Here is a 14,752-nt window from a genome sequence, read left to right on the forward strand (position 1 = left end):
GGTGACAGGAACTGTTGATCGGGTGTTTGGAACCTCCACCAGGATGGAGGCGAAGTATTGTCTCCTGGGATTAGTTGAGGGAGTTGGAAACCCAGGAAGGAGCCAGACGGCAGTCCCGAGATGCCCATTTCAGGCAAGGAAACTGATTGGCCTAAGATGGTTGTCGGTGTCGCCTCCGTCCAGTAGAGAATGGATAAATAGCATGAATGTGGTAATTCTTAAAGAGAAAGCGTTATATATAAAACAAGGGACTTTAAGGAAACATGACAAGATGTGGAAACCTTGGTGGGAAGCCAGAGGGATTGATATGTGAATAATAATAGTGTGAAAAAATAAATATTTTAACGATGTAAAGTGACCCAATAAGAATTAAAGTAAGAGGACAAATGAAGAGGGTGGAAGTGTGCGAGAATGGGGATGAGAGGGAAGTGTGATAGAGTGGGAACCTAGATTACATGGAACATCAGCTAGGATGGCCCTCATGATAGCAATCCCCTCTTAGGCCACCCAAGATATGAACCATCCTTTTTTATATTTTTATCTGATAAGGTGGTGTGGGGGGGACTGGGGGGATGTTCAATTTTGATGTATTTTGTAAACAAAATAAATCTTAATAAAGAAATAAAGTTTAAAAAAAAAAAAGGTTGACTTTTCGGTATTTATGATCCAGCTTAAGCTTTCCAAATACTGCACTGTGCATGTTATGCTCTGTTCTAGAGCCTGTAGTGAGTGATCTCTGAGCAGGAGATCCTCCATATACTCAAGCACCAGCATCCCTTGAGCCCTTAAAAGACCCAGTACTGGTGCTAGGACCTTTGTGAACACCCGGTGAGCTGTAGCAAGCCTGAAGGGTAAAGCCACAAACTGAAAATGACCTCTACTGTAAATCGCAGAAGCCTCTGATGAGGCTGAAAGATAGGTACGTGTAAATACGCGTCCTTTATATCAATGGAGGCTAGAAAGTCTCCCATCTGGAGTGAGGCTACTACTGAGCAGACAGAGGACTGGATCAGTAGATATTGGTTTAGGGATCTTAGGTCCAAAATGGGCCTTGTGTCCCTGTTTGGTTTTTGAACCTTAAATAGGTTTGAGTAAAACTCTGTGTCCCCTTTTGGGAACCCCTACCATTTCACAAAAAGTGTCAAAAATAGTAAAGACAGGAGACACTTTGGGACAAGTCCTTTATTAAAAAATAAAATTAAAATGTCCAGTGATGTCCATTCATCCTCTATCATGCCCGATGAGCCGGAAAAACAAAAAAAAAAACGCAACAGCTCCGCCTCCATGGGAGACTCCCACCGAGTGACGCTTCTTCTCGGTGACAGAGGTCCTAAAATAGCTCTAAAGCCTTAAGTGGTTTTTGATCCTAATGCATTCCCTGCATGAAGATTTTATTTATTTTTTTAAAACACCCCATTAACTATTTCACCCCCCCCAAACACTTACCTGTGTATGTTGGGGTGGCCAGGGCTGTCCCTGTTGCTGTCTTTTCTTCCCTCTCTTCCTCTTCTCACAGGCACTTGAGCAGCAGTGGGAACCTTTGGCTCCTACCAGTCAAATCCTGAGGGATCGGGGAGCAGGGCCTAGCCGCATTGTCTGGGACTATGGACGCAGGTAGCACGACTCAGGCGAGCCCTCAGGTGGGCTCCCATAGGAAGCATCTTCCTATTAGGGAGCTACGAGAAAAGGAAGAGCCAAGAACGCCAGCAGGGGACCCTAGAAGAGGAGGTTTTGGGCTGCTCTGTGCGAAACCAAATGCAAGTATAAGAAGTTTGTTTTTTTAATAAAAAGAATTGATTTAACCACTTCCCACCCAAGGCACATCATACTTCAAGTGGGGATATCTGAATGATGCCTGCAGCTACAGGAATCATCCAGATATCTTTTCGGCCGGCAGATTCCCTGCACCCCACAAATAATCATGGCGGCAGTTCAGCAGCTTGATCATTTTTACAGGCGGTGGGAGGGGACTCTCCTCCCCCCTCTCCCGCCGTCCTCCGGTCCATGCGACTGGCGAGCCGGATAATGAATCGGTCACCGCCAGAAGTCGAGCATAGAGATTTCTGGTGATCAGATGGTCCCCAGTCATCTCTATGACCCTCAGAGGCCCAGGAGCGACATTATGACATTACGTCTGGGCCGGTGGAAGTAAACAATGCTGGGGGCGCGACTGGAAAGGCCGAGACACATATGTAAACGGTAGTCAAATAAAACCTGTAAAAAAAAAAAAAAATAAATAAAAAAAATAAAAAAAAAAAAATGTTAAAGCGTCGTCTATGGAGATTTTTAAGTACCAAATTTTGGCGCCATTCCACAAGTGTGCGCAATTTTTATGACATGTTCGGTATCTCTTTACTTGAGGTAACAAATTCTTTCACATTATGCAAAAAATTTGAGCCAACTTTACAGATTTTTTTAATTCATGAAACTTTTTTTTTTTATGTGTTTGAAAAAAAATTGCTGCACAAATATCATGTGACATAAAAAGTTGCAAGGACCGCCATTTTATTCTCTAGTGTCTCTACTACAAAAAACACACACGAGACCACACCTTTTGCTGGAGTAAACTGGCCACAACAGCCTTTATTAAACACGTCTTAAAACTCACTCCAACAATATATCAATAAATATATATATATATATATTTATAAACAACTTATAAACAACTTATAAACAACTTATAAACAACTTATAAACAACTTATAAACAACTTATAAACAACTTATAAACAACTTATAAACAACTTATAAACAACTTATAAACAACTTATAAACAACTTATAAACAACTTATAAACAACTTATAAACAACTTATAAACAACTTATAAACAACTTATAAACAACTTATAAACAACTTATAAACAACTTATAAGCCGATTGTAGTCCCTCCAAAGGCACCTGTGACGGGAGAAGGTGTACTTGCAGGCACAGCAGTTGAGGCTGCCCCAAACCCAGAAAAAGCAGATGCTCCAGCACCTGAGGTGGTGGTGGGTGCAAAGGAAAATGTAGAAGCCGAAACGGCTTTTGTGTTGTTGAAGCCAGATGATGCTCCATCAGAAGCGGTCGTTCCTGCAAAAGTAAATGAAGCTGCGGATCCCGTCACTGCATTGCTAAAACTGATTGCTGGTTTGTTGGCAAATCCTGAAGCAGTGGGAAAACTGGAAATAGGCCCTGCACTAGGTGCCTGAGAATCCGACTTGAAGCTGAAACTACTGGCAGACTGAGGTGCACTGCTGGCGGAGGAGCCTGCAAAATAAGAGATTACTGTTAAATCAGTGTGAGGCAGTAAAACCGTGGATCAGCTGCCTGCTCTTTCTGCCCCCTGAATGCACGTCTGAATGAGAAAACATTCATAAAGACAGGCTATAATGGATTACTATGCTATAAACCGCTTTTTTATTTTTTAGCAACTTTTTTTTTTTAATTGAACACCGACTATTGCACATGTTCAGCATAGATGCCTGGAATCTGTAAGAAGTCCCATTTGGCAGGACAATGTAGCTCCAACACACGTGTAGAAGTTACATTATCAGTGCCTGCCCACTTGCTGAAGAAGAAGATGTTGGTCCAGTAGAATAATTCCAAGAGCATGGCAGCCACTGCAACAGAGTGGCAATGGGAAGCCCGGAATGGTCATTGCTGGAAGAGGATAAACTTGGGAGGTAAATGGGCCATAATGTGCAAGATGCTGTGTATGCATACACATAGTCACAAGTGCTTCCAACTCCAGACAAAATCTTTTTTGATAGCGTGTAGCAGGGTTAGAAAGCTTAAAGTGATACTAAAGTCAGTTATTTTTTTTTTTAATATCAAACATGTTATACTTACCTGCTCTGTGCAGTGGTTTTGCACTTGGCAGCCCAGATCCTCCTCTTCTTGGATCCCTCTTCCTGGCCCCTCCCTCCTGTTGAGCGCCCCCCACAGCAAGCTGCTTGCTAAAGGGGCACTGGAGCCGAGTCACAGCTCCGTGTGTCCATTCAGACATGGAGCTGTGGTTCAGCCCCCCGTCTGATTGGCTAATTGACTTTGACTGACAGCAGCGGAAGATAATTGCACCACTCCTGTGTCTCTGCCAATCAGGAGAGTCCCAGAAAGCCAAGGCACTCATGCACATCACTTGATAGAGAAACAAAAACAGGCAAACAGCTTGTCTTCAGCAAGCAAAAACTATCAAGTCCTGGTGCAAAAACAGTCCACACCCCTCCAGTCCCACTCATTTTAAAGTTTCCAGCTGCCTAAGGGCTCTTTCACCCAGGCATTGAAATGAGGCGATTGTGTCGTGTTTTATTGCTTCCCAAGCGCCTATTAATTCCACACTGAATTGTTACAATAGGGAGCGGAGGAACGTGTTCACACTGCAGCGTTAGCATTGCTGCGAGGCCAAAATAATGCTGCCTGCAGAGTTTGGTAGCCATTGACACTTTGCAACGGTCTCCATTCACTTCTTCCCTTCACGACAACCGCACCTTAAACACACTGTAAACGCGTCGATGGCATTTACAGTGTGGTTGAAAAGGGTCAAAAGTGGTAAGTTCCCATACTGACCTTAAAAAAAAAAAAAAAAAAATACGACACACAGGGCATCTGAGAAGTGTTTAGCAAGCGTGTCTGGGCCACAAGCTAGTCCACATTGCTCACTCAGCTGTGTTCTGCTCTCTCCCTCACAGACAGGTGCCATCTGTTTCTTCTTCCTTTTCTGGACTTGGTCTCCATAATCAAGGTTTGAAGATTTTTCCCTCCCAAAACCCTTGAAAGTCACTAATGTGGACTTACCAATCCAGAATGTACTAAAAAAAAGGAAGTCCTCTCTTCTCCAGCCAGACTACCCCAGATCCCCTCACCCTGCATGATTGCGAACCCCTGAGTACTCAACAATGTCTTCAAACTGTCTCCCTTAAAAGGAACCACAACCCAAATAGTGAGGAAATATACCTGCTGTCCAGGACCCATCCCTGTCATTCTGTGCAACATTTAAAAGGTTTGTTTGTTTAGTTAACCACTTGCCGGCCAGCGCACGACGATGTACGTCGACAGAATGGCACGGGCAGGCAAATGGGCGTACATGTATGTCCCTTTAAATTTGCCGCCCTGCCAGCGCTGGTCGGGACCCCCCGTGAGTCCGGTCGCGGGACCCGCGGACTCGATCGCCGCGGGCATCCCCACGATCGTCTCACGGAGCGGCCGAATGGAGAAGTGCCGTTGTAAACAACATTTCTCCATTCTGCCTAGCAACTAGTGACGCTGATCTCTGCTCCATGTGATTGGAGCAGAGATCAGTGTTCACTAAATGAAAGCCCAACCCCCCCACAGTTAGTAACACATCCCTAGGAACACTTAACCCCTACACTGCCACTGGTTAACCCCTTCACTGCCAGTGTCATTTACACAGGAATCACTGCATTTATATAGCAGTGATTACTGTATAAATGACAATGGTCCCAAAAATGTCCGATGGGTCCCCCACAATGTCGCAGTCACAAAAAAAAAAAAAAAAAAAAAAAAAAAAATCGCTGATCGCCGCCATTACTAGTAAAAAAAAACAAAAAATTATTATTAATAAAAATGCTATAAAACTATCCCTATTTTGTAAACCAGGGATCCTCAAACTACGGCCCTCCAGCTGTTGCAAAACTACACATCCCATGAGGCACTGTAAAACTGACATTCACAGACATGACTAGGCATGATGGGAATTGTAGTTCCTGAACAACTGGAGGGCCGTAGTTTGAAGACCCATGTTGTAAACGCTGTAACTTTTGCGCAAACCAATCAATAAATCACTTATTGCGATTTTTTTCACCAAAAATATGTAGAAGAATACGTATCGGCCTAAACTGAGGGAAAAAAATGTTTTTTTAGATAATTTTTGGGGGATATTTATTATAACAAAAAGTAAAAAATGCGTTTTTTTCAGAATTGTCGCTCTATTTTTGTTTATAGCGCAAAAAATAAAAACCGCAGAGGCGATCAAATACCACCAAAAGAAAGCTCTATTTGTGGGAAAAAAAGAACGTCAATTTTGTTTGGGAGCCACGTCGCACGACCGTGCAATTGTCAGTTAAAGCGACGCAGTGGCGAATCGCAAAAAGTGGTCTGGTCTTTGACCAGCAAAATGGTCCGGTCTGTAAGTGGTTAAGGGGCAGAGATTAGCTTGCATTTAAGGACATATTAGTGAATTTGACTGAAATATTTTGCACTGAAGGGCCAATTGTACAGTGCAATAGTCAATTTTTCAGGGATTTAAAATGTCAAAAGTTAATTTGAACAGGATGTTTCTGCATCTAGAACACAATGGCTGTTTACTGAAGCTAAATCTAAAATAGAATTAAAACTAAACAATGGTGCCATATGGGGTGTCCCCAAGTAAAGCTGATGATTTTTTATCCACCTGATACAGTAATCATGTCTGTGCTGGCCTACTGGTGTTCCCTTTATCCCATCGGTAATCAGTGTGAACAGTATCCACATACCAACATGTATGACTTGCATAACTTTAATGGAAACTCACTTGCAGTGGGAAAGGAAGAGTTTTGTTGTCCTCCAAACATGGAAGCTGAGCTAATGGCAGGCTTGGTTAGCTCTTTGACCTGAGGAACAATAAACCAAGAATTAAAAAAATAAATAAATAAAAAAAATAAATGCACGACTGCAAATGCATTCTTTACAAATATTGCTTTAACACTTAAGGCCCATACACACGATCAGACTTTTTGACAACAAACATGCAAATTAGCTGTTTTGGAGCAACATCCGACCGTGTGTATGCTCCATTGGACAAACTTTTTTGGTTTTCATCTGACTTTTGTTGGCTGTGCGAACGGACAAACTTTCTGGCAACAAAAGACCGATGGAGCAAAGTCTGATCGTGTGTACAGAAAACCATAAGACTTTTGTACAAAGTACAAACAGGCATGCTCAGAACCAATGCAAAAGATCAGACAACAATACAGAAGTTGACCAAAGGTGGCGGTAAAGAGCAGAAAAACCACGTGATTTGGTGAAAGTCGGCTGAAAAAGTCCTGCTGTGTGTATGCAATACAAGTTCTGGGCCGACGCCCTTTGTACAAAAATCCAAGGGAAAGTTTGTACAAAGTCCTATCGTGTGTATGAGGCTTTAGTTGTTCAAGGCCCAGTCTAAAGCCTCATACACACGGTCGGACTTTGTACAAACTTTTCCGTGGACTTTTGTACAAAGGGCTTAGTCCACAAGTTTGTATTGCATACACATGATCGAACTTTTTGACAACAAACACGAATGTAGTAACGTCACAACGTACTGATGACACTTCAAAAGAGGACGTTCAATTACTCCAGCGCCACCTTTGGTCAACTTCTGTATTGTAGTCTGATCTTTTGCATTGGTTCTGAGCATGCGCATTTGTACCTTGTACAAAAAGGTCCTATGGTTTTCTGTACACACGATCAGACTTTGCTCCATCGGACTTTTGTTGCCAGAAAGTTTGTCCGTTCGCACAGCCAACAAAAGTCCGATGAAAACAGAAAAAGTTTGTCCGATGGAGCGTACACACGGTCGGATGTTGCTCCAAAACAGCTAATTTGCATGTTTGTTGTCAAAAAGTCCGACCGTGTGTATGGGCCTTCAGGTTCATTTACACTGGCAAAAGATATGCAAAAAATATTCCAGTTCAAACACACCGTGGTTTTTTTTTTCGTTAAAAAAAAAAAAAAAAAAAAAAAAAGTGTTTTGAGTCTGCATAAAGAGTGACATAAAAACACTTGTAAAATCATATAGATACACACACACTTTTAAAAACACAAACATGTGTAAAGGCCCATACACACGATCAGACTTTTTGACAACAAACATGCAAATTAGCTGTTTTGGAGCAACATCCGACCGTGTGTATGCTCCATTGGACAAACTTTTTTGGTTTTCATCAGACTTTTGTTGGCTGTGCGAACAGGCAAACTTTCTGGCAACAAAAGCCCGATGGAGCAAAGTCTGATCGTGTGTACAGAAAACCATAAGACTTTTGTACAAAGTACAAACAGGCATGCTCAGAACCAATGCAAAAGATCAGACAATACAGAAGTTGACCAAAGGTGGCGGTAAAGAGCAGAAAAACCACGTGATTTGGTGAAAGTCGGCTGAAAAAGTCCTGCTGTGTGTATGCAATACAAGTTCAGGGCCGACGCCCTTTGTACAAAAATCCAAGGGAAAGTTTGTACAAAGTCCTATCGTGTGTATGAGGCTTTAGCTGTTCAAGGCCCAGTCTAAGGTTCATTTACACTGGCAAAAAATATGCAAAAAAATATTCCAGTTCAAAACACATCGTGTTTTTTTTTTTTTTTTCGTTTTTTTTTTTTTAAAGTGTTTTGAGTCTGCATAAAGAGTGACATAAAAACACTTGTAAAATCATATAGATACACATACTTTTAAAACACAAACATGTGTAACACTACAAAAAAAAAAATACTGGATGTTTTTGCAGCAGCCGTTTTTGGCTTCAGACGTTTTTTTCTACAGTCAAACTCTCCAGCATTTTATCCTATGTGTCCATGCACGCATAGGCTGTTATCAACTGTTTTTGGCTGTAAAAAAAATACCACAACTAGTGGGTTCTGAGAGGCAGCTTTCAGCTGTAAAAACGTTCCAACGTTAAAAAAAAAAAAAAAAAAAACACAGAAAAACACGGCTCACCAGCGTTTAACGTTTTTGATCCATTAAAAAATTTTTTTTTTTTTTTTTTAACGCTAATGCTGAAGAACGCTAAAAAATGCTATTGCAAAAACTTATAAAAATGCCAGTAGCTTTGCAGTGAGTTTTTCAAAGGTTATTATAACGTACAGTCTGCACGAGGCCTTAAGCCCCATACACACTATCAGATTATCTGCTGAGTTTTTCCTTCAGATTTACCAAATCCATGTAGTAGAAGGTCCTGCCTGATTGCATACACATTGAAACTCCTAAGGTTTGTCCTCATATTATATGGTTTTGGTAAATCTGAAGGAAAAACTCAGCAGATAATCTGATAGTGTGTATGGGGCTTATGTCTGAAGCTTACCCTCACAGTACTCGGTTTTCCTTAGTCTTCTGAGGTAAAGGACACGCAGTGTATATCTGTCGTCTCAGAGACTGAGGAGATCCTCTTTGCATTTACTATTTAGTGATGCAGAGCCCAGCACTGAACTCATTACATAGGTGCCATGAGGATCACCCATCTCCAAATGAAGACTGAAGAGGACCAAGCGCATTGCCAGACTAGCCCAACGATTTTGGATAAAGACAAGTATAAACTAAAATAATAAAAGCATAAAATACTGATGGGTGAGTGTCCAGGCAGCTGAGCCCTGAGTTGTGCTTTACAGGAAAAAACAAAAAAAACATTTAAAATCTGAACAACTAACTACGGCAACAGAGAATTGTCATACTTGTTTTATGCAAATGTAAAATGCAAGCCTAGGAGTCATTTCAGTGTTTTGAAACAACAGATGCTAGGGTAGACTTGACAATAAAAAATACAATTAAAATATTTTAGAGAAGTTCACCTTCATGTTCCCACTCCTGCAGCTCCCCCACCCCCACCCAATGACAGCATGCCGGGGGTCAGGGGCGTACCTAGAGCATTCGGCACCCAGGGCCCATCCTATATCTGGCACCCCCCCCCCCCTCAACTGTAAAAACACCCTCTTCTGCCCATACTTTGCATTATCTACTGTCCTCAGGGACAGATCTGATCCAGAGACCCCACTGTATGGCGATCTCTAGATCGGATCTGTCCCTGGGGACAGCATTGGCATTGATGATTTGATTCAGATTTGGGAACTGACCTGCTGACAAGGCGTGTTGCTTGCTGGATGTGGATGGGATCTGAGGGCTGCAGGGAAGATGGCAAGATGCTGCTGTGACCTGCTGCTTGCTGGACGGATCTGATGGCTGCAAGATGTGGGTGTAAATCCCCCCTTTATCAGATCAGCTCATCTACTCTATACCTGGTTTGTGAACACAGCAAAACCACCCCCCCCCCCCCCCTTACCAGGTAAGATCACAGCTCAGCTACTATAGGTGGGTGGTGGTCACACAGCAATATACAGCACACGCCTGCCTTCTGCAACCTGTACACGGCACACGCCTGCATTCTGCAACCTGTACACGGCACACGCCTGCCTTCTGCAACCTGTACACGGCACACGCCTGCCTTCTGCAACCTGTACACGGCACACGCCTGCCTTCTGCAACCTGTACACGGCACACGCCTGCCTTCGGCAACCTGTACACGGCACACGCCTGCCTTCGGCAACCTGTACACGGCACACGCCTGCCTTCTGCAACCTGTACACGGCACACGCCTGCCTTCTGCAACCTGTACACGGCACACGCCTGCCTTCTGCAACCTGTACACGGCACACGCCTGCCTTGGGCAACCTGTACACGGCACACGCCTGCCTTGGGCAACCTGTACACGGCACACGCCTGCCTTCTGCAACCTGTGCACGGCACATGCCTGCCTTCTGCAACCTGTGCACGGCACACGCCTGCCTTCTGCAACCTGTGCACGGCACACGCCTGCCTTCTGCAACCTGTACACGGCACACGCCTGCCTTCGGCAACCTGTACACGGCACACGCCTGCATTCTGCATCCCCCTCCATCAGGTCAGCTACACTATACCTGGGTGGTGGTGGACACAGCAACCCCCTTCCCCTTCTATGACAGGCCAGCACAGTTAAGGATGACAGGACAGACACACTCCTCCAGCGTCTTCTCACACCCCACACACCCCCTATCACCAGCTCACCTCGGCTCTCAGCTTCAGCTGGGGAGGTTTAGACTCCGGAAGATGATGTGGACACAGAATGTAACAGCAGCCACCCCCGTGATGAATGATGATGACACACTCAGCTCGGCTGCTCAGCAGTGGTGGGTGGAGCTAGCAGGGGAAACCAGAAACTAGACCATACTATTTCGGTTGCAGTGCTGGGGGTGTTCCAGCTCACAAAAAACTCACAAAAAACAGAGCAGCCAGAGCCAGGGATTCCCTTCAGGATTCTGTCAGACAGTGTCTGAGTGAAGAGTGAACCCCATAGCAATGGCACCCAGCCACTTACACCCCCCCTCAATGTGTGGCACCTGGGGCAGAACGCCCCCCGCCCCCCGCTTGGTACGCCCCTGCTGGGGATCTACTCCCTGCACCCACTTTCACAATTTAAAAACACTGCAGCAGTGTGGGACTCTGCCCACATGGCTGCATTATTCACAAGAGTCCTGAGAGTCAATAGACTACAAGTACTGACAGACATCCTTAGCAGCTGAAGGCTTGTAGCTCTCAATGAACTACCAGGGCGCTGGTGAACATCATTGTAGTTCATTGGATATTCCTGGACTGAGGTAACTGCTTGCCCATAGTGGAGGTATGAGCAGACAGCGACACTGACAAGTTTGCAGGAGCCTGACACTGCACCCACTTTCTTCTGATCGCTGGTGCAATGCTTTCCAGGCTCCTAAGAAAAGAAAAAAAAAATTGTAAATGCTAATTTTTTACCTGCAAAAAATGCACAACTTATACTTTACTTGCCTGTAAATTTAATATCTTGGAATACAGTGCAGGACAAAGCCTGAGCAATCATGGATCCTAGCTGGTACCTTCAAAGTAAATCAATGCTGGAAATCTTTTGAGGACAAGGCCGTTGGATGTGTCCTCTATAAGCCTACCCCACTTTGCGAGTCCTCCGTTTTGTAGCAAGCAAAGCAGCATAAGCCCCGGTTCACACTGCCGTGACTTGTCATGCGACTGGAGCAGGGGTCCTCAAACTGTGGCCCGCGTAGGTCATTTACCCAACCCGCGGGAGGTGTGTTCAAGTTCATCGCTTCTCGGCCTTTTGGCTAAGATCAAGTGTAGTATCTGTTCTTATCAGTTGCCAATAGGTGGCGCTTGTTTACCGTCCCTGCTCTACGGCGAGGTGGAGTAGGGGTGGCGGTTGCTATGCAAAGCCTGTTGGTGTAAAGGTGACCCGGACTGGTTTGTAGCCGGTTCGGGAAGCCTCCTGATGAGGGCGGAGAACCACTGGTCGGCGCCAGGGGAGGGGACCCTGGCAGACCGGCTTGGATTGTGGCAGCTTTAGCCCCAGTCAGTTTTTTGGGAGGGAACGCTTAGCTCTTCTGTTCCAGCAGAGGGGCAGCCGGTACCTTTCGAATATAATTAGGTAGGAGTGACGGGAGTGAGGGTTTGACCTGATGGCAAAGGGTCTCACTAAGCTCGCTGATCTCCATGCCTTTCTGGCTGTGGTGGGGGCTGTCATGGTTTGGGCTGGGCTGTCGGGGATGCTTTTGTTGGAAAGCCCATGGTGATGTGCCCCTGGAGTGGCAGTCCAGGGGTGCCTTCTTTCACTGTGCGTCAGCACTTTGATTTAGGCACCTAGGTCACGTCACCATTACACGCTTTTTTTACACCTGCCTCTAGGGCCCGGCCTTTTGGCTAAGACCAGAGGAATTTTTGATTCCTGGCCGGAGGGCCGGCCATTGTATTGCACAATGGCCACTTTTCACTCTCCTCTCCACTATCCCTTCCTCGCTTTTTATTTATTTTATTTGTGTGTGTTTTTGTCACAGTAGGGTGTCGGTCCTCGGACCAATCCTGAAAGTCTCTGGGAGAGCGGACATAGGCCTTATGGCTTGGTCCAATCTCCATGAGGGGGGGCCTACCTTCGGGGAAGCCCCCACAGTACCAAGTACCTAGGAGGTTCTGTTTCGGCAGTCCTCCCGGGGAAAGGAGGGCTTCCAGTTTTGTCCGGGGCCCACTTGTTGAGTCTGGTACCTCAGTCCCTGTCTGGAGCCTAACGCCCTGGGGGATCAGGGTATGGTCCTTCTTTTGGAGGACATCAGGCACCCGTCTGCACTTTTTAGTGTTTCACTCTTTATGTGTGTGCACTTTTTTTATGCACCGGGTGGAAGTTTTTTAGGTGTGTTTGCACGCCATGGGCTTTTTCAATAGAAAAAAGGGGTCCTCAAACTGTGGCCCACGTAGGTCATTTACCCAACCCGCGGGAGGTGTGTTCAAGTGAGGCACGGCGGATGCTTTGATTTCAATCACTACTTCCAGGCCAGTCTTCTCATCTGGCCAACGCCATCTTGGCCACCTCATGGGCTTTATGAGCTGCATCCACCCCCCCAGGTCACACTCATCAGCTTCATCCTGTCCCTAAGACTGTCTGGGGCTGGCCGGCTGGCCTGGCCTGCCCCACAGATCTAGCTGATATTTTCCCCATCCTTGCAGCCAGGCCTCATATTGGCTCCTGTTGCACAGGTGTGGCTACATTGATGGGCACCGGAGAGGCTGCCCTGATGGGCCCCAGAGAGGCTGCCTTGATGTCTTGTACCTCTGTGAAGAGGGAGTGCCTCAGGTAACCATTGTTTGGTGCGTACCTGTGCCCTTGGTTCCCTGTAAAGCCTCTGTATCCAACTGATGTATTTAGTGCTAAATCCATAGCGTTTCAGGACCTCCAATAGATAGACCCACTCCACAGAGTTTTCCCCTTAGTTAGTATACAGTCTCGTTCTCCGTCCCATGACTCGTATGTTCTTCTATACTTCTTGCCCCCCCCTCCCCCCCTTCTCCTTCGAGTTAGTTATAACTAGGGATGAGCTTCGTGTTCGAGTCGAACGTACGTTCGACTCGAACATTGGCTGTTTGGCCGTTCGGCGAATTCCGAACGTTTTGGCCGTTCGCGTCAAAATTCGTGTGGCCCACAATGCACTGCGTTGGCGCAGTGCATTGCTGGCTCATGATTGGCCAAGCATGCACTGTGACCCCGCATGCTTGGCCAATCGCAGCACCACCAGCGAGGAGAGCCATGATTGGCCACAGGCATCATAGCTCAGGCTGTGTAGTGCACGCCCCACACTATATAAGGCCGCCTTTGAGGCGGCCTCGTGTAGTGTGTTGGCATCTGAAGCAGTGGGTGTTCTGTGTACCTTCAACACAGTACACACCAATCGTTTTTGGCTGATTTCCTATCTTGCTGCTGTGTAGTGGTTGTTGTCTGTGCCCTGACCGCAGTATACACCGCTATATTCACCTCACCTATATAGCTAGTGATCTAGCTTTAACCACTTAACAACTGCCCATTGCCGATTAACGGCTTCAGGGCGGTTGTTTAACTCTGAGAGGCCGTTAATTAACGGCCTCCCAGAATTCTGGTCTCGCGCGCCCCCTGGGGCGCGCACTCGAGAGCATCCGTGACCGCCGGGTCCTGCATCACGGATCACGGTAAACGGCCGCTCGTCGCGGCCGTTTACCACGTGATCGCTCCGTCAAATGACGGAGTGATCACTTGTAAACAAACCGGCGTCAGTTCCTCCCTCCCCTCTCTGTACCGATCGGTACAGCGGAGGGGAAAGAGATCGGTGTCAGCAGCGATGTGGGCTGCATCTGCAGTGCCCACATCGCTGCTCACCGAATTTAACCCCTCAATTCCCTGCCAATACTCTGCAATACCAGTGCATACTCTGCAGTACCCTGCCATTACTCTGCAGTACCCTGCCATTACTCTGCAGTACCCCGCCATTACTCTGCAGTGCAGTACTCTGCCATTACTCTGCAGTACCCCGCCATTACTCTGCAGTGCAGTACCCTGCCATTACTCTGCAGTACCCTGCCATTACTCTGCAGTACCCTGCCATTACTCTGCAGTACCCTGCCTTTACTCTGCAGTACCCCCCATTACTCTGCAGTAACCCCCATTACTCTGCAGTACCTTGCCATTACTCTGCAGTACCCCCCAATACTCTGCAGT

General features: G+C 46.0%; 1 protein-coding gene and 1 pseudogene across 1 annotated transcript; one reads left to right on the top strand and one right to left on the bottom strand.

The window, feature by feature from the left end:
* Positions 1 to 2,741: 2,741 nt before the first annotated feature.
* LOC143925659 (uncharacterized) lies at positions 2,742 to 11,825 on the bottom strand. The gene is made up of 4 exons (XM_077450123.1): positions 11,796 to 11,825; positions 10,759 to 10,890; positions 6,508 to 6,586; positions 2,742 to 3,245 (listed from the first exon to the last, which is right to left on the bottom strand). The coding sequence occupies exons 1-4, from the start codon at positions 11,823 to 11,825 to the stop codon at positions 2,866 to 2,868; spliced, it is 621 nt and encodes a 206-aa protein (XP_077306249.1). The 3' UTR covers positions 2,742 to 2,865.
* On the top strand, positions 11,824 to 11,905 carry LOC143925789 (U2 spliceosomal RNA; annotated as a pseudogene).
* The last annotated feature ends 2,847 nt before the right edge of the window (positions 11,906 to 14,752 follow it).

This window comes from Lithobates pipiens, unplaced genomic scaffold, assembly GCF_037356315.1.
Source record: "Lithobates pipiens isolate NorthernLeopardFrog02 unplaced genomic scaffold, aLitPip1_a1.2 Scaffold_22, whole genome shotgun sequence".
In the NCBI taxonomy this organism is placed as follows: domain Eukaryota; kingdom Metazoa; phylum Chordata; class Amphibia; order Anura; family Ranidae; genus Lithobates; species Lithobates pipiens.

Bases quoted from the DNA above. Each gene is read 5' to 3' on its own strand.
- LOC143925659 (XM_077450123.1), bottom strand. From the start codon at position 11,825: ATGAACTTGAACACACCTCCCGCGGGTTGG. The intron at 6,587-10,758 runs GTGAGCTGGTGA...ATTGTTCCTCAG, and splicing joins AGCTGAAGCTGAGAGCCGAG to GTCAAAGAGCTAACCAAGCC. The intron at 3,246-6,507 runs GTGAGTTTCCAT...CTTATTTTGCAG, and splicing joins CTCTTCCTTTCCCACTGCAA to GCTCCTCCGCCAGCAGTGCA.